The sequence below is a fragment of the Temnothorax nylanderi genome, unplaced genomic scaffold (genome assembly GCF_030848795.1).
Source record: "Temnothorax nylanderi isolate EJ_2023f unplaced genomic scaffold, tnyl_v1.0 TNYL_tig0005_pilon, whole genome shotgun sequence".
Classification (NCBI taxonomy): domain Eukaryota; kingdom Metazoa; phylum Arthropoda; class Insecta; order Hymenoptera; family Formicidae; genus Temnothorax; species Temnothorax nylanderi.
In genome coordinates, this window is record NW_027249067.1 from 827,708 (window position 1) to 854,906 (window position 27,199).

Genomic DNA, 27,199 nt, shown 5'->3' on the forward strand with positions numbered 1-27,199 from the left:
AGTATCCGGAGCGGAGCGGAGCGGAGAGTCGCGTCGCGAGCCAGGTGCTGGAGCGACAAGGAGCGAACGGGATAGATGGAGAAAGAGATAGAGCCAGGCGCAAGGACGGAGACGGCAGCGACGAGGAGCGGACAGGGACACGCGTTGAAGTGGGAGAGAAAGAGAGAGAGAGACTCGGAGAGAGGGTACAGAGGCAGAAAGACGGAAGGATAGAGAAGGGAGGCAGAGAGAAAAAGAAAGAAGTAGAAAGAGAGAGAAAGAGAGAGGAGAGAGCGCACTGAGAATTGGAGAGGACGCGGTGTGTCGCTCCGCCGTGCAGGCCACGTCGCCTCGGAACGCAGACTGCCGACGCCTGGACAACTGCCGCCCACCCGGCGGCCGGCTCTCCCTCGAGAGAGAAAGAGAGAGAGAAGAAAAAGAGAGAGAGAGAGATCCAAGAAACGGGCCTGTTCCCCTCTGCCTTCCTCACCGCACCGACAACCGTTCTCACCGCTCTCCCTCCAGCCGTCGACCCATCGGTTCCCCGATCGCGATCCTGCTCGCTCGCTCCTGCGGAAGACGAAGGAGCGCGACCCGATGGAAAGGAGGGAGTGTAAAACATAGACCAAAAGAGAGGGAGAAGAGAATCAGGATGGAGGGTGAGAGAGGACGAGGAACGCACCTCCTCACACCGATATCGCGCCGTAGAGGATAGGCTACACGCCGAAGGAGCCAGTAAGGCAGGTCACGGACCGGCAGGGGTATACATACGAGGTGTGAGTTTACGGAAGTAGATTTTTGTTCATACGTTCCCTCGTTCCTTTCTCCGCCTGGCCGGGATATTATGTATATTATTGTATTTTCTCGCCTGATTACAAGAACGATAGCGGAGCGGATTTCAATTAGTCTTAGATCGCGATTTCTTATCTACGTTTTTATTCGTACATTTTTGATAACGTTATCACGGCGTCAATTCATGCGGGAAGACGTGCGAAAAGTGTTCGAATGCGCTTCGTCGAACGGTATTCGTCGGGAGAGCAGTCGTATTTGTATCATAACGGGCGTCATCATTGAGGCATTCACGCCCGATTATTTGGACTCTAACGACGCTCTAGAGTTCGATCCGGAGAAGCACTCATGATCAAGTGGAAGACACCGTAGGGCCACCACTACTATTTAGAGCACCGGCAATCTTTCAGATACCCCACCCAGAAGCGCGTACCCAGACTGGGCGAATCGAACGAGAGAAAGAGAGAGAGAGAGAGAGAGAGAATTCTGGTCAAAATCTTCCCGGTGGGGTCACGCGTTATTTCTCGCAGCCACGTAACCCTCGGCAATATGCGTGCCTAGGGATGCTTAAATTGATCAGCCATTCGTTACTTTAATCCAACGCGGCATGTATAGTTATAATCGCAATATGAAAGATAAATTGCTACCAGGAATTCACATACTAATCTTTCATTCCAAATTAACTCGAGGAAGGAACTTTATACTGGCTTTTATCTTAATTAATGTTCTTATCATTATTAATTAATGTAATGTAATCACAATCCGTAAATTTAATTAGAAAATTTTGCAGTTGAAACTTGGTGAAAACACAACGTAGAGAATTGAACTTGAGTTGCACTCTCAACGTTTAAATAAGCAGACGCAGTCGTAGTACTAAATAAGCTTAAGTGTCTTCAGGTCTTTGGGTTTGTCGTCACACTGTTCAGTGTTACCGACCCAATCATGGCTGTTTTTTTAATTTAACTCGCGTTTTACGTAGCTGGCAACAACTTTAACTGGCATTCCTAACTGTACAACGATGGAGACCAAGATTACTCCAAACATATAAGTACGTCGCTTCACGTATAAAATCAGTCTTACATCGAACGTTGATTAAATAAATCCTCGCTACCAATATTAATTATCGAAGGGATATCTTTAGTAATTTCAAAAATTACACGGCATCTATGTAACCCATGCGTGTGCTTAAAGCTTATTGAAACATAAAATATCGTGCAAGTGTTAGATACTGTTAAGAGTACCGGTTATCCGAAAAGAATGAGACAGATTAAAAATATTTCACAAGGTAAGCTTGTTCCAAATTATGTAATTCTTTGTTCTGCAAGTGTTAAATATTTTGAGAGTGTGTATATCATAAACACTTAAATAAATTTCTTGAAAAGATCATGCATTTTCAAGTAAATGCACTCATATCGCTTAGAGATGTGCAACGTGCAAAATCAACCGTTGCAAAATCGAGATCGACGTGCGATTCACGGAGTACATTCGTGCGAATAATCAACATTGCGCGGTCAGCGATGACACATTGTTTTTGCACGTGTCTTATCGTATATCACGAGTAAAGCAAATCTTAAAACTCATTGTTAGAACATAGATAATCGATAAAATGCTTATTTCAAACTAAAAATTTTCCTACCTTTTCTTAACGCGAAATAAAATTAATACTAAAATAATTTCTCAGAAAAAAATTTATCACCGAAAGAGTTAAGAGTATCAACGGCCACTACACGATAACGATATTAAGGTGTGGTAAAACGGTTGCGATATCGATGAGATGGGAGCAACGTTCGCGTGATATTCCGATATCTCTTGCTGGTAAGGTAGAGCCATCCCTGCTGTTAATTAACAACTGCATTACTACAGGAATTATAATAGAAATGAAATATAACGTGTGATTTATACGTTTATTACGATCTTTTTGTTTCCGAGTTAACGGAAGAATAATCGCAAATAGAATCTCACGTCTATAAGTCAAACTAACTGGCCTGATCTCTATCTAATCTTTTTATAACGGTATTTAGAACGAAATTTTTCACTGGTCTAAATGCAACCTTACATTATTATAATTATGCCACATTTATGCCTTAAATGTATCAAATTAAAATAAGCGAAGATTATTTTTCTATTTGTCTACAATAAAAGCGACTTCTAGTGCAATGTTCAACAAAGTTAAACTTCTTAAATGTAAAACTAGTTCAAAATAGTTCTCCTTTAAAAACGGTTCAGTAGAAAACATTGCACGAAGAAACATATTACACGAGTTGTAGTTGTTACATAAGATTAATTACAACATATGTGTCAATAAGCAAGTCGGGATGAGAACCCCGGTATCATCAGGTATATGGCGGTTACATAGTATATTTACATAGCAACTGACACCACAGGGGAACATGTGCAGGCTCAACTCGAGCACGAGCGGCATTCTAAAGTACCATTTGCATTTCGAAAGTATACACAGACGTTAAAGTGTTATAAAAGTGTTCGAAGATGTTCCAAAAAAAAGATATTTGTTATTAATAATATTCAATTCTCTAAATTTAAAATTTTCCGAAAAAACGTTCTGTGCCTAAAGATTAGATGACGATATAAAAATGTGGTAATATTTAAAAGCTTTAAGAAAAATCGATAATGTTAAAAATTCTGAAAAGAACACTCTTTCTCTCTTCCTCGGGAATATTATTATGCAAGATTGCTTTAGAGCGCTAAAAGCTCTCGTACGAGGCAATGAACCTAGTTTGCATCAACTCGTTACTTACATTTTTCCGCTTACGCGCCTGCAACATTGCGGCTCGCAACGCGACGTTATACGACGGACGCGTCGCGAAATATTCTAACGGTGTGCTGCGAATTGTGCGGTAGTTAGTACCAGGTAAGGTGGTGTGTCGGCTATTACTTTTGCTCTTTGCTTTTGGGTAGAAATGAAGGAGGACGAGAAATGCCAGGATATTTCGCGGTGTGCGGCGCGCTCTTTAGGATCTCCCACGCGAATTATGGAGTTAAACGTGAAAAGTCGCGCGGACTCGAGTGGGTGATCGTTGTGTCCACGGGTTAAATTTACATTAAGCCCCCGAGCGTTAAAAGCGCACCGACGAACGAATGCTCACGAACGTCTCGCGCGTAAGTTTAGTCTGCATGCCCCGATGAAGTCTGCGCGTCTAAACAGCTACGTTCTACGTTTACGCGTTGACATATGGGCGCACATGTGATTTTATGTGGGGATACTTGAAGAGTAATTCGGGATTTCGCTGTTCCTTAACTCGATAAAGGTCACAATTACAATATAAAACCTACTAATGTAATTAGTAGTTTTTATTGTAATTAAATAAGCTACTTTATAAGTAACAAAATTATTGAGAAGCGCCTTTCTTCAAAGAACTTTCACGCCGCGAAACTCAAAATGGCCTCTCACAGAGAAAATCGTCCAGCCGGCAATAATTAAAAGTGGAGAGCGCATCGCCAAGCATAGACTCTAGGCAGAGAAGCGAACGAAGAGGCGGCTGGGCTGATGGCGTATAGCCGGGCATCGAACCGTGACCCGAGCACCTGTTGCCGCCTCCACGGTCGTGGCTCAATGTGAACTGACCTAACTTGTCCCTACTTCCTATAGTCCGTAAGAGATAGAACGATTCGACCAGCCTAACCAGTAGACAAAAACGATGCCACTGTCAACGGCTTGAGGAACTAATCGTTGAAAACTTGGCGAACCTAGCTATACACTAATATTACGAGACGCGCCTAACAGTTATTAGATACTTCAAAAATATTTAAATAAGAGTCTTTGTGCAGAATTTTCCAATCAATTTTGTGAAATTTTATTAAATCGAGAATTAAAACGATTTAAAGAAAATATTTCAGGTAATATTCAATAGACTGATTAAATTTTTATAGCAATTTAAATAACTAAAGAAAGTCTTTCAAATAACAATGCAATAACGCAGTCACAAAGTAAAATACTGAGCTTTGTATTTGAATTTATTTTATTAAATAAATGTGATCTTCTCTTCGATTTGATAAAACTTTTCAATTAAATTGATAAGTTACGTCAGAACATTCTCAATAAAAATTGTCTAATGTCTATTTCTATCAACGCAGATTAGCCTTAACCTCGGTTTAAAACTTCCTTCTTACTTTTTCCTTGTTCTAAGAATTAAAAAAAAGATTAAAAGTAAGTTAAACCGAAATTAAAGTTAATCTATCATTGGTAGAAATGGGCAAAGATTCAAAGAACTATGACAGTTTTCAATCAGGAAGAAATTGATAGATGATATACGGCGCTATGACTAGACATATTATGATTCAATTACGCAACAATGGACAGGTAGTTCCTGCATCACATCATCGTCACACAAATAGACGGCCACGAAACGTGCTACTGCGAAACACGCGCTGACCACCTTATGACTAATAGCGCATAACAAACTTAAATTGCCACGGGCCATTAATACTTAACGAATAGATGCGTATGCGATACATAGGAACTTAATACATCTTGCGCTAGCTACTGATTTTACGCTTACCCGCAGTTACATGCGTGTCTCATAAATTAAATTGTATATGTATACAATCGCGGTTAGAAATCTAACATGTCAGTTGTAAAGAGAATCTATCGCATAAAGAAGTACTCCTCTTTACTATGTAAATTCTTCCTCATACACTTTATCGCGGATTATTCACTCCTGACGTAAAAATATCTATTTTTGTACATCCGAGCCCTTCGAATAATGGAGACTATTGACACCCACGCAACATCATGCATGCCCGAGACTGCCCGAGACGGATAATAATCAGAGGAGGTCGAAAGTCGCGATGCGAGGCACCGGAGAAAAGACGTCTGTAAAAAAAATTATCGCCGTAAGGAGATCTCTGACGCGAAACTCGATATTTACATAACGCTCTCGGGTTTCTGCTCTCATTGCTACCCCTCGTTGAAGGCTGTGTATAACGATGTCGCGAAGTACGGAAACGCGATTGTCATTGTCCTAGAATTTCACGATATTCCATATTTTATGATAAAAAATGGTTCGTCGTATACCATTATCTTTAACTACACACCAGCACGCACAATTCGGAATCTACGTCTTCATTATTCGAGGATACAACAAGGCAATGTTCTTGTCAAGAATTATCGAGTGACAAAAAAAACGAAAGAAAGCACCGCACGTTATATAATATTGCCTTATTGTCAAGAGATGTAGCAAATTTCACGTGTTCTTGACAAAATTTTAATTTATCGCGTTTGGCGATGTGTCTAAAGATCGTTAGTCTCGCAAATTAAGACGGCAGACAGCCGACGTTATCGTATTAATTTTGAAAGGTAACGCCCAGAACCTTTATGCACCGGCCGACCACCATGGTCTTCTGTTAGAATAACGGGCTATTAACACACGCTTCATCCATTACCCATTATTTTTGACGTGACCCTAATTATCTCCCGGGATGAACGGAGTCATCAGAAAACTAATCACACAATTGAATTCGGTATACGGAGTGCTCACATGTTACCGCATATTCGCGAGGGGTCGACGCAATCTCCATCTCTCTCAATCAGGGACAATACAACAGCAAAATAGACAATCGAAGTAATAACGACCGCCGAAAAATTAGCGTATGTGAAGTGGGCCCCTCATTTTTTAAAAAAGATTAAAGCTCTAGATAAACTTTTGGAAACATTTCTGCCGTTTAAAAACTTAAATCTTTTTTTACAAATTTTGAAAATGAGGCACCAACTTTACACAAGCATATAAATATGATTCCGACATAAATATATCATTTTTTAATTATCATCGATAATATTATATCAATTATTATGCACACTATGTGCATAATATCCCATATATAGAATATAATAAAAATCTAGGCGCGGTAAATGCCACTCGAATAGTCAACTGCGTCAGAAGGGAGTGCACTTTTATCTAGTTAAGCTTTTATCAGCTGTCCGTCTCTTCGAGCAGTAAATGACGAAGATTCGATGAACGATAACGTTAGGCTCTGACAACGACTACATGATACGGTATATGGTGACTACGAGATACGTTGTCTATACGTACAAAGAGATCGTAAAGTTCGTGGGAGAGGAATTTTTATGCGAACGATACGGCCAGTGATCGGGCGTCAACGTCCCTGGTATATCAGATTACATCAATGCATGATGAATTTAGAATAGGCGCTAATTAAATTATCTCGTAAGATGAGTTTTAAAAGGTTTCATTTATGATGAGTCAGTCACCAATATCGTAAAGAAAATGAATTAGTAATAATACAATAATAGGACATTATTTATATAATTTATCGTTTGATATTTCGAAGCTTCACGGTTCAACGGTCAATGATATCCGAAGTTGTTTCTCTCTCCGCGTTCACATTTTCGAATCGCAATAACATCAACAATTCAACATCTCGTCAGACCGGATAAGCCACGTGGATTCGACGTCGGTCGAGCCGAAACACACTCGCGGATGTTTACGATACATTGAATGTAAGTTGGCGGTCCGTTTTGTCGCCCGGGAGCAAAATAAAAATACACGTTTCTGAACAACGCTTTGCGCTGTGCAGACTGTGCTGCACCGAGAAGAGCTTAGCGGCGACCGTGCACTTGCTAATGCGCCGCTATATTTATCGGCGAAATGTAAATAACCACCGGCTGAAATAGCCGCGTGTCAACGTTGTTAACATTTCTGAACCCTATGCGAAAGCGCGTCGCGACGAGAACGCGAGCGGATTAAGATGAATCAGCGACATCGGGGCAGCATCTCTAAATCTCGCAGACTCACCGCGCGCATTTGCGCCGCATGAATGCACGAATGCGAGGCTGGTCGAGAGGCGAGTCGAGCAGCAAGTTACGGCAAGGTACTCGCCTTACCTGGGCAATTTTTCGAATATGCTAGCTAAAGTATCGCCGTTACTGCTTTTATACCGGCGATCTAATCGGTCTTTATTTTCAAACAAACTAAATCGCGGAATTGTTTTGACGAAAGCAGACGTCTCTATAATATTCAAGTTCCTTTAATCTTACTCAACTGGCATTAAACGTCAATCATAATCCACGAAGTCATGAATCGTAAACAGACCGAATAATGAAATCCGCTACGATTTCGCGCGTAGATCTTACGTCGAATCTCTAACGTCTCTGTTGTATCTTTCCCGTCGGGGATATACACGTTAGAATATTGCGGAGCGCTTGGATACCCCGGAATATCCCCACGAGTCATCCACCGTAGGCATGCAATTAAGGTACAAGCGGCGGTCGATGTACGACGTTGTTGCGGTACTCACCAGCGATTCGCAGCACGGCCCGGTCGGCAGGATCGAGCTGCAGGATGCTCAGGGGCTTGTCCTTCGCCCATTCCTTGAGGCTGCCGTCCAGCTCGAACTCCATGATCCCCGCAGCCCAAGCCGTCCGATTGCCTCTCTTACACCATGCTCGGGTGCCGCGCCGCATGCGTCTTCACCGCTTCGTTACGGCGCGTCGTCGTACCGATGGCAATGTCCTTACGCGCCGCTACCAGCACAACGCTGCGTCAACAACAATTCGCGGCCATCTCCCGACGTTGTTTACATCACTGGCGGTGACACTGGCGAAACACCAAACGGCCACACCGGTCCATCCGACACACGTGCGTACCGACGCACGTGCGTCCACTGCGGAAAACGGAACACTCATCACCCTGTTATCCCCTCTCTCTCTTTCTCTCTCTCCCCTTCGCTCCTTCTCTCGTCTTCGCGCCCGCGCGGATTGCGTTTGTTTCCGAAATGTGCCGCGATTGCGAGCGAAACAAGGCACATGTTACGGAACTTTTCGGAATGGATTCCGATCGGAATTGTTTAATTGTTTCCTAGATTTCTATTTTGTTTTCTAGAGAAAATGGAATTATTTCGATCGGCATAGTAAGTGCCCAATGAGAAAAAAAATGGAGCTGCGATAGCATCGCTCATCGGCCCCGAAATCCGGCACGGAATGATATTATTTCGCTGCTAGCGCTTGTTTCGTTTCATTAGAGGCTCTAGTTCGCCGCGGGGGGGGGGGGGAAGTCGTTGCGATAGAGAATCCACGAGGGTTGCGAGGGCACGAATTGTTTATCACGCGAGCGATACATGCTTATTGAGACCGCTGTAATACGGGGGCGTCTGCAACGCCGCGCGGTTTCCGAGAACTCTAGCTACCTAGGGGACGAATTGAAAATAATACTGGCTATCTTGAGATCTCGCCACGCTGACGACCTTGACGAACGAACAGCGACACGTGTGTGGATGAGTAAAATAATATTCAGCTATCTTGTTACGTTTGTGAAATAAGCCGTTATTTCGCAAACCTTTCACAAATAAATCCATCTTAATTTTTCGTAAACCGTAAAACTCATTTTTCCTCTATCCGACTTATTATGTCATCGCGCCTGTCAGAGCACGTAGATCGTAGCAATCACGAATTCATATTACTTTCCCGCGTATCACGCACATGGTATTTCTCCGATACAAACCGTTATGAAAACACTAGCTATTCGTTTATCGTTAGCTCATCCGTGCATTGACCCTACCCGGGATCTTTACAAATGTAGCCGAACCTATCTATCGACTTCTATTCGCGTTACCAAGCATCGAGCTTCCGGAATTCGCTGCTCGCGGCACGCACACAGGTATCTACCGTTAGATTACTCCAAACAAAGAGAAGACTGGTATCGGACAACGCGGTTAACGCGCGACGGAACAAAAGGCCCCTCCTCCCTCCGTGATTTTAAATTGTATCAAACGCGGCATTAACAAGGGGGCCGCTATTAAGGTGCACTCGTCCACGAGAAAATCGCGATGAATGGAATGAGAGACGTAGAGCGCGCGCACGATGAAACCGTAATTTAAGAAGCGGAACACAGAGCGGCAGCGCGCGAACCTCTCCGCGGGCTCTCCTCTCTCGTTCCCTTTTTCTCTCTTTCTCTCCACAACCGCTTTCGACGACGCGGCGCGGATATCCGTTCCACTTACGAGCTTCGATTCGCGCGAAATAAAACGCAGGTTCGGACGTAAATCGGTAGCGAGCGCGATTCGCAAACGAGGCGAAACGCGAAATGTCGCGCGGTGGATATTTTCGCGCGAAAACCGCGGTCGGCCGGTATAATCCGGTTAAAAAGAAATCGACTCACGCGCGTTCGGGTATAAAGCCCGACATAAATTCACGAGATAGATTGCACCGGGAGATTCGCGCTTCCTTCGCGCCGTGCAATTAACGCCGCTTCCGGTTGAAACGTAACGAAAAGGCTGCCGCGAGTCGCGGCAACGAGCGCGCGCGCGATGACGGGGTTTACTTACAATAGTAAACTTTACTCAGAGACGGAGTCTCGGGATCTGGTTTTACGAGCGAGCCATTAAAGAACTCTCACGAGGGTGCTACACGGTTATAACCGGTCGCCGACGAAAGCTCACATCTGCCGCGTGACTGTCGCTTTGTCGAAACCGACGGCGATAGGTATGCGCGAGATAGAGAAGTTGGGCACCTCGTGTTTTTAGAATGGTTACGGTTTCTTAACGTTAAATTCTAGCGCTCGTATTCTCATCGCGTTATCTGATTCGCGGAGCGCGTCTCTCATCTCCAACGTTGAACGCGATCTGCATGCCGAGTAAACAGAATTGTTTAGCCTTAAGTGCGACAAGGCCAAGGAGATGTACATATACCGGTCTACTTACAATTCCCGCTTACATTCGGTACCAGAAAATTGGGCGCAATTTTATGTCTCGCTTCAAGAATGAAATGTAACGAACGGGATATCTATAAGGACGATTTCAATTGAAAGCTACGAATTTTTTATTTACAGGAAATTATTTCTCTAATATATTTTTTCTCATTTCATACTCTATTATTTTGTATCTAATACAGAATGTAGAAGATGTATCTAATGATCGTGTACAGATATAAGCATTCACATATGCCTCGTGAAATGAGTGAATATGAAATGAGAAAAAATATGTTAGAGAAATGGCTTCTGTAAAGCGTAAAAATTCGTAGCTTTGAATCGTCTCTATAGATTCTCTGTATACGATACATCAGATACATCTAATGTGAATTAGATTGTTATTTGGATTTAGGGGAACTGTGCCTATTATCGCCCTTGTTCCTAATTTCACACTCTACGATATTGAGTCTGTTACGTGTTGTATTCCGTCGGTGGGTAATAAAAACTGTTGAACCACGCTACTTTGGACGTTATTTTGTTAGTCCGAACTGTAATATAAAGCATAGCGTTTGCAGAGCATAGTTCGAACGAGGTTTTGTAATTTTTCAGAAAGTGTCTTGCGTTATTAATACGGCAAAAAAAAAAGGTATGAAAACACATTCACATCATTGAGATCACATTACTTACATTTTTATAGGATTTTTCAAATCGAAATTTTAGTTTTATAAAATAAGGCGCGATTAGGCGCAGTTCCCCTGTTATCGCGAAAAGAAGTCGGAGCGAATAAATTTCAATTTAATAAATGTATATTTCTACAATAAATTAGCATATTTACGATGTATATTCATTCTAGAAGAGAAATATCTTCCTTCGTCAACTCTTCTAAAATAAAGCCGCATGAATTCGTCACGATGAGTTTCGGAGACACGCATCTGCCGTAACTGTAGCATTACGAGTCTTTTCCTCGGGAAAGTGAATACACACAGTGAGAGTTTAAATACATTATTAAACGCGCCGCTCATCGATCGGTTGACGAGCGCCAATCTCATTCGCCTCCGAGCACCGCCGATGTTTTTTTCTTTCGGAAAGTCCTATTTGCCTGAAACGTATAGGTCAAATTATGTAGGTCGAGGGTTGCGGCGGCGATAAATTTCGACGCAAGGCCGAAAAGAGTGAAACCTTAACCGTAAACCGGTATCGATCCCGAAACTTTTCGAGATCGCGTGGTATTTCGAAAACACAGCGCGATTACACGTACATACGCAATCGGCCCGGCTTTAATGAGAAATCCGACACGAGACGATTCCGATGGGTCGCGCGCGCGCGAATTATCGACACGTCCTACCTCTCTATTTTCGATCTCCTCTCGTCCGCGTTTATCACCGCGCTATCACGTTACACTTCCCACACATTCAAGGTCCGTCGATTGCGTAAATTGAATATCGCACCGGCTGCTTGCCTGGCCCCGCGCTTAGTCACACCGCAGCCTACTTTTCCCGGCGCGAACTTAAAACGTAAAGCCTGGAAAACAGCAAAATAGAGAGCGCACCGCGGCCGCTCTCGCAACGTCTGCGTTCTCGCAACAAACGCGAAATAAAGCGGGATTAGTCATATTCGCTCTTATCAACGTCCTAAATCTCTGCCCCTCCGTCACGCGTATTTTAAATGGTGCAACATAATACAATTAAAAACAAGAGAGAGCGCGAAAGGGGTAAGGAATGAGGAAAATATCGATCGAAATGTAGACTTTCCATAGTCGGTCTTCCTCATTGACTCTCGGAGGAACTCTGCCGCACTTTCGTTCTCACTCACTTCCGCACTTTCGCGAGGATATAACCGCGATTACGCGTCGGGAGCGTGCGCAACGCGCGATCGCGATATCGCCTGATCGCGACACACGGGTCTCCGCCGATTGGGACGAGACGAGGAAATCGAGGAATCGCGATCGCGAACGGGTTCGCGGAATTCGGGGAGATAGAACGGGTTACACTTGTCGCGTGCCTCGTCGCCGTCGCCGTCGCCGTCGGCGACGTAATCGAGACACAACGTCGTGGCGCCGCGTACGCCGCACCACCGCGGTTTCGTCAGTCAGCTAACCTAGCCGCACGCCAAGTGTAACGAGGATTCTACTTACTTCCGGCGTTCTCGCGAAGCGGAGCGCCGTTCCCCTCCCGCGCCTCCCCGCCGACGCTCGGAGCGTTGCGTTAACTGCAGGCGGTACTGGCGGTAGAGCCACGCGACGGCGACGATTTACGCGTGCCACGCGCAAAAGGAAAGAGAGAGAGAAAGACGCGTCAACGGACGCTCGAGAAAGAGAGAGAGAGCGCGCGGGCGTAGGGCAGAAAAAGGGGAGAGAAAGAGGGGCTTACGCTGAAAATAATCCGTCGCACCTCCCGCGCGACGTCTTCGCCTCCTGGTGATGGTGGTGGTGGTGGTGGTGGTGCGCCGCTTCCTCACGGCGGCATCGTCCGCGAGCGACGGCCGGCCGTGAATGGGAATCCGAGAGTCGCCGCCGTCGCCGGCGATCGTCCCTCCCCCCTCCCCCCCCCTCGTCCGGACGGGGGAAAAACGAGCGAAAATCGATCGTTTCCCGCCGTCGGCGGCGCAACGGAGGGAACGGTAACGCAACGGGTGAACGGGTGAGCCCCTCGCACAGCGGGCAGGACGCGACTTCGCACTCCTCGTCCGCTCGGCCCGGCGAGCGGCGCGTCCGCACGGTCCACCCGGGATAACGCGCTCGGACGCGCGCCGGCGGTCGCCACGGAACGCACAGTCGCACAGGTCACACACTCGTCGTCGCACCGCCGTCTTACTCGCGAGCGCGGCGCGCGCGCGCTCCGCGCATTATCGCCTTATCGCGCGCCACGAATTTCGCGTCACGAACGCCCGACCCGGTTGCACGGACGAATGTGACGGACGACGCGCCTAGCAGACGACATTTTGCCTGAGCGCGCGAGCCCGACCGAGGCCGCGCCGGAAACGGCCGAGCGGTGAACGTTGAGGGGCGGCCCTCCAACGTGCCGCGAACATTCAATTTCGAATCGTCCGCCGTGCGGACGTTTCGATCGATACTTCAGAGCCCACCTTGGACGAGCCGCGATTCGCGTCGAACTTCAGACACTTCGGGAGCCTGTTCATGACTATACGTTGTATTTTAATGCGCGTATATATTTTTATTCGATATGTTTCGTTCTGTTTATCTGTTTCTGTCTATTTTATTTTAATTATATTTTATTCTAGTCTATAATTAACACGACGATATATCAATTAAGAGATGCCATTTTACGGTTAGGATCTTAGTAGTTTAATAATATTATTCGTGTCTTATAAAACTCGTATTTTGTATTCTGTACTTTTTGCATTATGGCAGATCTCGTGGCTTTATTCCTCTCTAAGTAATATGACAAGAAATAAACTGGAATTGCTACACTTAAACCTACTTGCGATAAATTTACTTCAAGCGACACGAGTTTCTTATCTCTTTCATTGCAATGTCGAAAACTCGCCTCGGCGTCTCGCCCAAGCGTCTCGCCCTCTGCAGAAATCGCGGCACGCTCGTTGAAACGCTCCTCTCGCGGTACTCCTTCGCTTCAAGTTCAAGTCGGTCACGCATACATTGCGCGAGAACTAGTTTTTGGAATTAATATGCGCGTCGCGCGTAACCGGCGCGGCGATTAGCTTTAACGTCTTTAACTAGGCGCTCTCGTGACGTCACGAGTCTACACGGTAGCGTTAAAGCAAATCCCTGTTGGCCGAAGTGCCGAAGTATACGGCGAAGTCCTTCGAGCCGCGCGATGGAAGATTAGGCGATCTTTCATTAATGCCTCCATCTCCTTTAGACAACCGCTCTTAATTTTCTGATAAATATCTTATCGCGAATACGATTCCAGGAGAATGTAATTTCGGTAACAATTTTCCTTGCAGAGAGAGAGAAAGAGAGCCCGAACAGTAGAACTCGATTTTCAAGGCAGAGAACACTGTCTATTCTTAATGATTCTCATATATGAGATTCTTTATCTTCATCTGAAAGATTTAAAAAATGAAAATGATTAATTAGAATTCTGCGTATTATAATTATGGCTCCTAGCTGTTTTGCACATTACACTCTGTTAAATATTAGAGGGTGAAATTTGAATCAATATTTTGAGTCAAATAACATTTTGTTATTTTTAACTATACCACGAGTGTCGAAATTTAGTATTTTATCACAAAACAGTATTATTTTAACTCCATTAGTTTAGTTAAATTAATATTGTTTTAAATTAACGATATATTGAGTAGGAGCAGTGGCGACTTATAGGAACGGTTGAAAATGACTCAAATTGATTATAATTCGACACCACTTGATTTTACAGTGTACAATTACGACGCGCAAAACGTGCGAAATCAAAGTGGCGATTTCAGGCGCCTATAGTTACCGCTGTACAGAAATTTATGACGGATGCGCATAGTTAGTTACAGAAAATGGCGATATACGTACGATATATGATTGAGCGATGATTGATTTACGACGCGATAAGGTGCGAGACGCGCGAGGATTTCGATTGATTCCGAGCACGCAGAGGCTGAGACCGCCGACAGCGAAATTGTACGTTCCAGGTTTCTACCTGGATTTTATGTTCTCATAAAACTCACAGTGACATCATGATGACGTTATCGTGACTTTATTTCATCTTTATTTTACTTTTTCAACTTTATTCGTCATTTAACTCTTAAATGCGCAGCTTTGCACCTTATATTATACAACGCGACTTTTCAATGCTCCGTGAGCTCTCCCTTATGAAGTCCAAACTGAAAACACGCGGGGGCACATAAAGGGCCTTCTCTGCTCCTTCCTTTCCTTCTGAATGGGCCTAGATCATTATTTTTTAAAAAAGATATTCAGAATTCTACGAAAAATCGCGCATTTTTTAACATGTCCAGATAAGTTTCAAGTGATGAATAACGTCGTGATGACGCCATCATGATGTCATGAGTTTTATGTTCTACCTGAGATGTTGGTGCACGACACGGCGATCTTCATCGCACGTCGTAAACGGTATCGCCGGGAATCTCGACGACCAGCAAGACTTTACCGTTTCGCGCGCAAAATAATCGATATGAGTAAAAAAGAAGAGAAGAATCTTTTGATATTAACGTTTCGCTACGAAACTGATAAATATAACTGCGAAGATGCCCGTGTAATCTTTTCAATCTAGTCTAGAAACTATAATACTTGACAGCAAAAGGTACAACAAAGAATCAAGCGTTATAATATCTGAAGTGTTTTCTCGATGTATGCCCGTATCATCAGCAATATCGGAGTAAAAGCCAATGTTTATAGATTATCTGCACTCGAGGAAAACGTCCGGCAATTAGCAAAGAGCCGTTTAGCGAACGCAAGGTGCGATACGTGCGATTACGAGCGCACTTACGCGCCTTGCATGTTAATATTAATGGAACGTGAGATCACTCCTATAAGTGGGGACGTCAATTTTTCATGCCGCGCGGCCGCAGGTTCCCCGACGTTAATTCCACTGTCACACCAACGGCAACCTTCAAAACCTTTTGCCGGTTGATGTCACCATTAAATAAAGCCGGTGATACTATCGATAAATCTGCCGTTTCCTCCGCGTACTGAATGAGCGCGTTCGGGTATATTTGACACGAGAAACGTGTCATTATCATGCGGAATACATTATCTCGACGATCCGGCCGGTCGGAACCGGCACCGTTTTTAAATTTGTGACGTAAACCGATATCTTGCTACATGCTCGATCTGGATGAGGATGCAATAAGAAAATGGCGTAATTATACCGTTTACGTAATCGTCTATATAATAAGTTACAAAGGTCGCGCTTGATACATTATGCTACACGTATATTGTACAATGACTAGCTTCCGTTTACAGCCGACAAAGCGTTTCCTAAGATAATCAGTGTTAGACCGTGTAAATTGTACGTTGTGCTTTTTTTTATCGCGTCTTTTGTACGACGTTAGGGACGGAATTAAATTTATTTTACACCTCCATCGTAGATTTTACATTTCTAAGCTTAACTAAACGTGCTGAACCCTCGCGCTTTTCTGCGGCCCTTTAACTTTCTTGCTGTCCGCAGCGGTGACCTTCCAAACGAGCTCCAGGTTCTCGCGGGTCGCGCTAATCTCCTTCTGCAGTCGTCCGATCGTTTCCTCTTTTTGCTTCAGCAGATGCTTGAAGCGTTGCAGTTCTCGGTGGTATTCGTCTTTCATCCGGTGCACTCCACGCTGCTGCACTTTCATATTTTTCTCTGCCAGCGCTAATTGTTGCTTGGCCCCTTCGTGTACGACCTAATAATAACGTGACTATATTTTATTTAAAAATCGATAAGAAATGATATATCTAGAATGAATCTTTTCTTTGTTATGCACCTTTAATTGGTCCTTTAGGTGGCCTACCCGTTGAGTAATAGTATCACCAAGAAAATGAATACTTGCATTTTCATTTTCTGTTTCATGTAAAAGTGCGACTAACTTATCCCGTTCGGCGGCTATCCTTTCATATTCGCTGAATAACTCTTCGCAATATAGCGTAGTCTTTCTTAACTGCTTCTTAAAAGAATCCCGGGATATTTGCATGGAATGTGCAATTTTTTGAAAATGCTCCAGTTTTCGCTGTATACGTCTAAAAAAAGAAAAGAAACGGAATAAATAATTTAAATCACAATTATAGTTCGTAATTTGTAACGCATTAATACGAGACTCACTTGAAACGCTTCTCGAAGCTTTTATTCAATGTTTTCAATTGATTTCTTTCTATCGTAACTACATCCAGTTGCGTTTTATTTTGGCCGTAGGATTCTTCTAATTCTTTAATGCGAGTAGACAGTTTTTCCTTCTCGGTTTCATATTGACGCTTCAATTTATCAAACAATTCTCTACATTCTTCAACGGCAGCATTATGAACATGAACAGGCATTGTTTTTGTATTATCGTTTTGCAGCTTTTCATATTCCTTATGAAGAACATCGTATTTCCCTTGAAGATTACTTAATTCAGTCTTGGAAGCAAGATACTCTTCGTGAAGTCTGTTATTGTCAAATGACATTGCCTCCACTTTCTGTTCGTACAACGAATGGACCTCGTGTATCTTTTGCTTTTGGTGAGCAGTCTGCCTCGTATAACACTCGTTCAATTCCTTGAGCAAGTCGGCATCCTCCGATATCATCTTGATTTCATCCGCGTACCTGGTACACTGAAAAACTTTTACTACAATAAATTTGTAAGGTGCACAATAATCTTCTTTTATAAATAGAATACCTTTGACTTCAATTTCTCCATTTCGCTCTGCATACATTCGTTCTCCATGACAACTTCTTTGCACCTAGCACTAAAATTCGCGATGTCCTCCTCATATTTATTTACGAGCTCTTGTTTCTCCGACAGGCTTTCCTGATAGGCGTCTAAAAGTGGACCTAGCACATGGGTATTCACCGAACCCCATGACTCCAATACCGTTTTGATATCGTATGCTGGTCTCTTAAAATCTAATACATCGTTAACATTTTTAGATAGGACACTTTGTCCAGATTCTTTTAATTTGTCTTGATATCTCTCGAGCTCTGCATTCAAACGATATATCACGTGCTTAAGAAGCACTACATCTTCGTTCAGCTGAACGTTTTCAGCTTTGCATCTTTGGTTAAACGTCAGAAGATTGGAATTGGTTTTCTCCACTTTCTGTAAAGCTTCCGTAAATTTCTTGTGATGCGTGTGCAACTGACGGTATTCCGTTTCACGTTCTGCCAAAAGAGCATTTACTTTCTCATATTCCTGTTGCAGGTTGTCGTGATTTTTTAACAATTTGTGGTACTTGTTGCAAATTCTTGACATTAAGGAATCCTTTTCTTTTAATTCTGCGACAGTCTCTGAAATTTTACGGAATACTTTCTCGACCGCTTTTTAGCAAAGAATATTATTTATATATCATAAGTATATTATTAGCGAGAACTTACCAGGGTTTACGTTGGAACTTTCCAGTTTCAACGTCAATGTCCGGTTCTCTTCGACTAATCTGTCAATTTTCTTTTGAACGCTGTGCTTGCTACCTTTTTTAGGCAGTGCAACACCATTGCCATTTCCATTTCTATCCGTCAACTCCTCGAATTCACCATTGACTCTCGAGTGACGTCTCCTATGAAACCGTCTGTAACGTAATGGCTTATGCACCGGCTCCAGTTCATTTTCCACGACCGAGATCCTACGACTGCTGCGCTGCGATTACAATTAAATCAAATGTAAGAAAACAAAGAATGCCGTTACATCAGAAACCTCTCCACGAAGAGGCGTGGGAACATTTTAGACATTTGCACGACCTACCTTTTCTTTGGTATGCCTGTCGACACTGCCGTCGCGATTTGGCATTGCCCGCGGCCGCTCCGAAAGCACACACGTGGCAGAAGACGGCTGAAGGGAATCTTACAAAGCCATCTGCACATGCGAGTCTGACGTTGCCGGCGTAAACACGTGACGCGTCGAATTGCACCGACTCAAAGCGGGCTTTAGGAAGCTCGCGGTTTGTTTGTGTTTTGATCACAGCCATGACTTCGACCGCCATGGCAACCAGCGACGACGGCCGACGGCCGACGGCCGCGGGCCGACGGCTGCTGCCAGGCCACATTAGGTGCCAGGCCCAGCAAGTTGGACGTCGGTAAACGCGAGCACCGCGGCGGCCTTCTGCTCCTAGCTAGATAACGCCGAACGCGTGAGAGCTCGAACGGTGGTTTCCATCTTGCGGTTAGATGGCAACAAATCCGAGTTTCTTTGAGCGGTCAGTCGAGCCGGCCAAAAGCGGCTGGCTTGGCCAGCGTCAGCGTCAGCGTGGCCCAAGCCGACGGGAACGAGCGTCGCGCGAATCAATGAAAGCCCGCGGCACACATGTGCGCGTGTATGCATATTTCATTCAAGTTCATTCAACGTGGGGCCTGCTGAAAGCGCGTCGGTAGACGCGGGGAGACGAGAGGAGAGAGAATTGCCATTTATAATAAAATTGCTCCAACTATCCTACACATATGTTCAATTTATTCTTGCACAAACTTACAGCTTACAGCCGCGCGGCCGCAGCGGCGGTAGGTACCTGCGGATTTCGTAACTTTGCAAAATCGTACGCAATACGCGTATATATACAAAACAGTAATAATAATTATGGCGATCGAGCACAGACTGCTCTATTTCGCTTAAAATACGAAGATATCGTTTGTAATATTTTATTTTGCCGAACGCGTTGATTATTCTCGATACATTTGGATTTTTCATGTGTTTACAAGGTTCACGGAAATTCGAAATTTATGCAATAATATCGATGAGGACTGATTCTATTGACTTATTGACTTCGGCAGAAAGCTTAACTCATTTCCATGTAGCATGTCTTTATACATTTTCTTGGACTCGTGATATACGTACGATAACAACCGCAATGCGGTTCTCCATAAACGACTGCCTATTTCTGTTAGTTAATCGTATAATGCTATTTTATTACATGATGATTTGGTAGCAAATCTGATTTCGATTGCCAAGGAGACATGTCTACCTCCACAAATTAAGAGGACAGCAAAATAGAAAGATCTCGTTTTAGAGGAAAATGTCCTGGTTGCGTAATGGCATGCACTGGCGGCAACCGGCGCGGCGTTGCACAATCATTTATTCTTGAAATACTCTTAAGTATTTGGCCGCAGCCGACTTTTAATTATCACTGTAATTTCCGAGATAATTTCAGAGTAGTGCGAATACTCTTTACTACCGTCTACCGTCTCGTTTCAGGCGAAAGTAAAAACACTGTCTAAAAAATTTCACGCAATGTATAAAATCTTTATACAGGATATGAAACTGAATGTAATAATAATTAATTAAAAAATGATATTTTTAAATTACACAATGAATCTTTTTTTTTCTTATTGTAATGATAGAGGAAATTTAATAGCATATGCACAGCTGTCGGTAACCAAAACTGTTCTTTTTATAGTTGGATTGCTCGCGCTGAAGCTGTCGTTCTGTTTTATAATGTCAAACGGCTTGTTTCAACAAAGCTGTAACTATTCTCAGCGTTTAAAACCCGGTGATATCTATTACGTGTACAATCAGGATTATCCCGACGCTTCTAAAGGTCGACAACACTGCAAGTGGTTTGCGGAAAGTGATTATCGCGTTAGATTAACGTGTAATGTTTTCAACATACCGTGGGTAAGATTTGCGTTTTATAATCAAACATGAACGGAATCGAACATGATTAATGGAATGACATTATTTTTGCCCTAACTGTCGATTCGTATCCGTGAAAGGAATAATTTAATTTTCTGAGCTTCGAAACGTTGAAGCAGCATTAAAACTAATTATTGGTTAGATTAGGTTAATTAATATTAAATTATTCGTTTAATTAATATTAAAAATAAATTACAAAATTTTTACGTCGATATTTTATAGAATATTTCTTTTCGCAGAATTTTAGATGCGCCTTAGATAAACTGGCTGTGTATGTGAATGAGTCCGTGTCTTATTCTTTTTGCGGCAACGAGACATTTAGCGTAGAATCGACGGGAGAATTCATGACCATTGAATTATCAACCTCGTTCTGGTCGTCGGGAGTTAAGTTCCTGTGCGAACTGCAAGCGATCGACGATGACATAGACAATGATAATTGCAGATGCGGATGGAAAAAGCCGGTACGTGCTAAAAACAATTAGAATGTAAAATATTCCATGTGTACACACGTGTGTAGAAACTTCTATGAATTTTTCATTTCTGATTTTAATTATTCGTCGCAGACAAAGATAGTGGGAGGTATGGAAACTGGCGTGAACGAATATCCCATGATGGCTGGTCTTGTCGATCCTCTTCGAAAAGATGTATATTGCGGAGCGACTATTATATCTGAAAGACACGTAATAACTGCCGCACATTGTTTGACAGACAGACAGACAAATAATGTTGGTGTACTTGTGGGAGATCACGATCTCAGCACGGGTAAAAATTTGTTTCTTTATATAAAAAACCTTGAAGATTTTTTTCAAGAGCAAATTTTTCAAAGAAAATAGCTTCGTTCTATTTTTATCAATTTTTATTATTACTTTAACATTTAAGCGAAGTATAAATTGTCAAACATAACACAGATATGCCTGTGCGGATCTTAACTGTATATAGATATTCCGACCAATTTTTATCTCTTAAAAATTCATGTATTCGGTAAAAAAAAAATATTTCATGTACTTCTTCGGTGCTTTAATTATAGTAATTGAAATTTTCTAAACATTCCAGGTGCAGATACAAATGCCTCGCGCCTCTACACCGTTTCCAGATTTTACGTGCATCCTTTTTATAACGACGAATCCTTAGAAAATGACATAGCTATAGTAATGTTGAATTCTGATATAAGTTTCAGCGAAGAAGTCGGGCCGGTTTGCCTTCCGTTTCAACATCGGTCCGATTCCTTCGCAGGAAGTTACGTGGATTTATTGGGTGAGAAAATATTATCGCAGTAGCAATTATTGTCTAGCGTTAAATAATTTAACGCTATGAGTTTTCGTGTAAGTTGCGCAAATAGCAGATTTTTCTGTGTCGATTGGATTATTTGATTTGATCGAAACAGGTTGGGGAACGACACAATTCGGAGGAATGAAGCCTAAAACTTTACAGAAAGTCACGGTAACCGTGATTACGTATCGAGAGTGTCGTCGACAGTATCCGAATGTTTCGTATAGTCAATTATGCACTTATGCAGAAGGAAAAGACGCGTGTCAGGTAGCGTAAAAAATATTACAGTATAGTTATCGCGGAAAAAGAACGCATTCATATTCGTCGTGTCTACAACTTTTGTTACAGTTCGACAGCGGTGGCCCCAATCTTTGGCAGAATCCTACGACGAAGCGAGAGGTTCTCGTGGGTGTCATTAGTTCTGGTTTCGCTTGCGCCAGTGATAAACCAGGAATCAACACGCGTGTCGGCACATACATAGATTGGATCTTAGCTGTAACGCCGGGTAAGTGTATGACGTGTACAACGCGTCGTCTCATTGAGAGCTTATTTATCCCACGACATTTATTTATATCTTCTTACAGGTACCGATTACTGCAAACCTGAATAAGAAGCGTATAAATAGAAATATATAAAGATTTATTTTAAATTTATTATCTCAGATATCATTCTAATTTACTGCGTTTTTTATATGGGATAATACACATGATAATATACTTTTATAGATTATTTTTTTTATTTAATTATTTAATTTTCATGTAAAATTTCGGAATTATACCAATAATAATTAATACAGTGCTTTTGGCTCACAATCAGATAATATTTGACATACACAATATTAATTTACTAAAATGTATATTCCTGATTTATCTTCAATATTGTACATCAAAATACACTTCATCTGTATTAATCAAAATACTAAAATCAATATCAATTTGAATTACATAACAATAAAATAATTAAGGACTCTCAATAATAATAAGAATATAAAAGAAATTGGCAATAAGAGAGTCGACGCGGTAATTAGTGCGTAATGTCAAAAGACAGATATATTTGCATATTACAAATTTCCGAAACGTCCGGAAATTTGTAATATGCAAATATATCTGTCTTTTGACATTACGCACTAATAACCGCGTCGACTCTCTTATTGCCAATTTCTTTTATATTCTCGAATTACACAGTTAATAATTAATAACAGACAGCAGACGCATGTCAAATAGCTCCGAGCGAATATTTATTACAATACATTTTGACATGTGTGCGCGTACATCAGTATACCAGTATATACGATGTTCTAAAATAATTGGATTTGCTTAGTCATTGGGAAGAATTACGGAACGTAAATTGCGTACGACAGTTCAAATACATCATTATTTCGCCCGAGATACTTGTGCACGCTTACGAGAACTTTGATTGTCCTTAATAGGGATTTCCATGGTGTAGAAGGATCAACATTGACGACTCGTAAACAATGTCTCATTATTAATAAATTCCTGAATGAGGATGTGACGTGAAACCGTCTATGGGAGGGAATGGTCTATGGTAAGCGTCCACTTACACCGACCAATGTAGTATCACATTAGCTTACTTGCCATAGCGCAGTATGTACCGAAGATTTATATCATGCTCTTACTGCGAGAGGTAAAATATACGGAAATAAAATGCACAATATGATTAAAAAATACAATAGTCTGATAAAAGTATAGACTGCAAGAAACGATCGACTGACGAAGAATTTCAAGAATTTTTTGCTATAGAAATTGATTCGTATAAATTGCTATGTTGTTTTATTTTACTTACGTATATGTCAAAATGCAAACATTTATATTTTTCTAATATTCAAAAATATTATCGTATCAAGTGTTCTCGCGGAGCAAATCGTTTATTGATAATACGCGTATTGATAATAATAGTTTCGTGATCGTGGCATTTATTAAACAAATTGATTTCTTCGATATGTAATATCACGGTGATGTATCCTTGACATAGTTGTTGACCCAATGATAGTATGCGCAAATAGATATATTCTTCTCATTGTGACAGAACTCTAATGCGAAAAACTGTTCGCGAGCATAATGTTTTTTCTAGAGAAGGATAAAGTATTATATATATTTAAATCCTTCTCTAGAAAAAACATTATGCTCGCGAACCAAAGAAATTATGGACAAAATTAATTTTATTTTAGAAAAAACTAGATAGTCTAGTTGATCCTGTTTCGTGTATCCTTGCAAATTCGACAAATTGAAAATGTTTTCAATTAATAATATTCTCTCTTTTTCTCTTTTATTCTTTCTTTTGTAAAAATATTTAAAACGCAATAACATACTGTTCAATCTCAAGTATCGAATATTTCGTCGTGAGAACTTGGCGAAATAGGTCCGCTACCGGTTTAGGGTCCGCATAATCCGCATTTATTCCCAAGCGACACGGTACTATTCAGAATAATAGTACAAAAATACTTTGGACCGAGGCGCAGAAAGAAGTTGAATGACCATTGTGAGGATGGGCTTGTATAACCACTTAAATATACGATGCTAGATGGACGGCAAAGGTACGAGCCTGGCTACCTATGTTCTTATTTTGCGCGCGAAGGACACGCCCGGCAAAAGACGAGAGATCGACGATTTATTTCACCGTGAATTTTTCACTTCTGACGCAAGTTTCAGTTCCTGTAGTGGTGGAAAAATAAAGCTGGTTTCTTTTGTAAACAGGAAGAAATATCATACGTATCCTGTGCGTCATTCGGTGCGACCACCAGCGTTCGGTTATCCACCGCATTTAGCACGGTGCATTGAACAGCAAGGACATATATTATTCATTACGTGCACGCGTCGTTACGTATTGTATAACACTATTCCAAACAGTCTTTATTTCAACGTTTGAATTATTTGCAGTAGCGAACGTTGTTGGAATCCATATATAACACATTTCTTAACATTACATAAAAGTACAAAATGTTATTAGAAGGAATATAATATGTGCTGTGTGCGTCATATGTAAATACGCAGCGTCATGAATTTTATAAATATAAACTTGCAAATAGAAATTGAAAATAAATAATCGCATGTATAATACGGATTGTATCTCATTATTTTATTTATCTTAGGAATTGAATATTGTATTTAATATTATTATATATATATTATATATCTTCTCTAATTTTATTAAGATATATATTTTTTTTTCAAAATATATTTTCTTTATGTATATATAATGTATATAATATATTACTATGTATATAATATAGTAATCTGACGAGAGACTCGCATTTTTCAATATTTCTTCGTTAATACTTTAGCCGTCCAAACTGATTTGTAGGTGGAAAATTGCCGTCAAGGTTTGCGCGATATTATGCAACCACTGCTCGCGACATTGGTGCGCCGTAATCAGCGCAGGTGTATCGGCGAAGAGAAAGATAGGCGGAATATCGGATTTCTAGCCAGCTCAATGTTCGACGCTCGAAGAAGCACAACCAAGCAGATTTTCTCGAATACTTTCTGAATTACTTCTTCGAACATTTTGCGTTTTTACTAAAAGTTTCAATAATATATACGTCCTACGTGAAGATCGAAGTTTACTTGGCGCGGGTCACCGAAAGCGGAACGTTGCGACGGTCATTTACTGTCGTGCAACTGACACGGGTACGAGTATATATCCATTAATGTTTACTCGATGCAAATCAGGTAAACGGTGATACACGGAGCGGCGGATAGTGAAGAACTCGAGAACAAGGTCAAAAGGTTACGCGACCGCTTACGTAACTCGACGAAGCTACTGACTGTCCCGCCTCTATGTACCTATGCTTATAGCAAGCTCGGGGCAGATCCCGTGAAACGTTTTGTCTCCTAGAGATAGTACAGTAGCTATAGCGCCGAATGACGTCACGGAGTGATCGCGACCGCCTTTGGTCACCGACGTCATGAGCTTGCCAAGAATCTGAAGAATCTTGCCAAGAGGAAATACAAGGCAACGTATCTTTTTAATGGTGAAATATGTAATACGTATAAAAACTATTACAATAAATCTGTACCTTAGAGATAAAGAATCGTACCTTCGGTATATAAATTTAGAGAGAAAATTGGGTTTCTTATTTCTATGAAAATTTCCAACACGATTTTTTCTAAACATTGTATCTTAGTAATAATGGACTCTTTATCATTATACAATTTAAGCTCCTAGTATATTGGAAAATCCTAGTGAATTAACTTCATTTTGACAAAAACTAGAGATGCGATTCTTTACCTCTAAGGTACAGAAATGGAAGTAGTCAAAAAGGTAAGATTTATTTTGTCCTCAATCGCCTTCGACTCATTTTCAAATATTTAGTGATACGTGAACTTCAGTTTGCCAAGAATATCTGCTAAGCAATTATCTCAGTGAAAATTGCTTTTTTTTCGTCGAGGGGAATTAAGTGGGTCGAATGAGGATTAAGATGTTCTTGGATACCCCAGGAGGCCTAGTTACGAGGATATGCTGCGGAAGCTTTTCGATCGAAGCGGTTACGATGGAAACGGTGACGCGTGGGAAGCTGCGCGGCCGCCGAATGTGTCTCTACTGCCCCTTAATGGAAACAACAATCCGATCGATGACACCGGTTCGTCAGTTTAAAACTACCCTCGCCACCCCAGAAGAGACCCGCGAAAGTTCAAACGTGCCGTGTCGAAACGTACGTCACTGAAACGTAAGCGACAAAGAATAACAATTTCATCATCTTGAAACGCTAAGAGATCAACGAGAATACGCACGGAAAACAATTAGCGAAACGTTTTGATGAAGAGTTATGACGCAGATTGGCAGTTTATCTCTAAATTTACATTGGCGCGCGCTCGTCATCCCTCGGCGGCCTTCGTTGAAAAGCCGGCGGCGATAGGATGAGATTATCGCGCAAGCTGTTGATTGATTGGTATAAAAATTTAATCGGGGTGCTTATAATAATTTTTATCAAATCGCTATTTCTTTACTAATTTCGATGCGTACTAAATTGTGATCCGGATTACATCTGTAATATTTAAAATTCGGATATTCCGTGGAAGAAAAAAATCGCGCTGCGCGACGTCTCAAATAGTTTCCACCCCATTATGCGAACCGTCACCTCTTCTGCTCTATAATATAATAAGATAACAACGCTCGCGCTACCCGGCTCTTCACCGTTTAAAAGGGGTCGGTCGGCCGGCGTATGCGCGTACGTACACAATTACCACGGCCAATCGGGGGACCGGACCACCGGTAGAGCGAACCTTCGTCGTATTGTACAGACCTACAGACGTCGATGTCGCTCCAGAGGTTCC

The 27,199-nt window shown here is 42.0% G+C and overlaps 3 protein-coding genes across 13 annotated transcripts in view; 1 reads left to right on the plus strand and 2 right to left on the minus strand.

The window, feature by feature from the left end:
- Shot (dystonin-like protein short stop) overlaps positions 1 to 13,346 on the minus strand; it is a 100,952-nt gene extending 87,606 nt beyond the window's left edge. For 5 of the 10 annotated variants that reach the window (XM_071712179.1, XM_071712162.1, XM_071712146.1 and 2 more), the window contains exons 1-2: positions 12,797 to 13,346; positions 8,041 to 8,406 (exon numbers count right to left, since the gene is read on the minus strand). In XM_071712179.1, the coding sequence (XP_071568280.1) occupies positions 8,041 to 8,206 (166 nt within the window). In that variant the 5' untranslated portion in view covers positions 8,207 to 8,406; positions 12,797 to 13,346. Of the gene's footprint in view, positions 1 to 8,040; positions 8,407 to 11,262; positions 11,527 to 12,796 lie in introns of those variants that run through there. The other 5 variants (XM_071712230.1, XM_071712213.1, XM_071712222.1 and 2 more) reach the window with 3 other exon arrangements.
- Positions 292 to 22,990, plus strand: LOC139775907 (venom serine protease 34). Its single transcript, XM_071712276.1, has 8 exons — positions 292 to 2,053; positions 20,404 to 20,621; positions 20,879 to 21,100; positions 21,203 to 21,401; positions 21,693 to 21,893; positions 22,024 to 22,175; positions 22,257 to 22,413; positions 22,493 to 22,990. Exons 1-8 carry the CDS (start codon positions 2,026 to 2,028, stop codon positions 22,516 to 22,518), a joined length of 1,203 nt encoding a protein of 400 aa, XP_071568377.1. The 5' UTR covers positions 292 to 2,025; the 3' UTR covers positions 22,519 to 22,990.
- On the minus strand, positions 14,739 to 19,057 carry LOC139775893 (centrosomal protein of 89 kDa). 2 transcript variants are annotated; one of them, XM_071712255.1, is made up of 6 exons: positions 18,762 to 19,057; positions 18,398 to 18,651; positions 17,703 to 18,310; positions 17,150 to 17,637; positions 16,815 to 17,067; positions 14,739 to 16,733 (listed from the first exon to the last, which is right to left on the minus strand). In XM_071712255.1, the coding sequence occupies exons 1-6, from the start codon at positions 18,878 to 18,880 to the stop codon at positions 16,464 to 16,466; spliced, it is 1,992 nt and encodes a 663-aa protein (XP_071568356.1). In that variant the 5' UTR covers positions 18,881 to 19,057; the 3' UTR covers positions 14,739 to 16,463. The 2 variants fall into 2 exon arrangements, with proteins under 2 accessions (XP_071568356.1, XP_071568365.1); XM_071712264.1 differs by having other exon boundaries at positions 18,398 to 18,656.
- Positions 22,991 to 27,199: the final 4,209 nt, after the last annotated feature.

Excerpts from the sequence above, each read along its gene's own strand:
- LOC139775907 (XM_071712276.1), top strand. The coding sequence starts at position 2,026 with ATGAGACAGATTAAAAATATTTCACAAG. Across the intron at positions 20,622-20,878 it reads ATGTTTTCAACATACCGTGG|AATTTTAGATGCGCCTTAGA; the intron begins GTAAGATTTGCG and ends TTCTTTTCGCAG. Across the intron at positions 21,402-21,692 it reads AGATCACGATCTCAGCACGG|GTGCAGATACAAATGCCTCG; the intron begins GTAAAAATTTGT and ends TAAACATTCCAG.
- LOC139775893 (XM_071712255.1), bottom strand. The coding sequence starts at position 18,880 with ATGTGCAGATGGCTTTGTAAGATTCCCTTCAGCCGTCTTCTGCCACGT. Across the intron at positions 18,652-18,761 it reads ACAGGCATACCAAAGAAAAG|CAGTCGTAGGATCTCGGTCG; the intron begins GTAGGTCGTGCA and ends ATCGCAGCGCAG. Across the intron at positions 18,311-18,397 it reads AAGTTCCAACGTAAACCCTG|AGACTGTCGCAGAATTAAAA; the intron begins GTAAGTTCTCGC and ends GTAAAATTTCAG.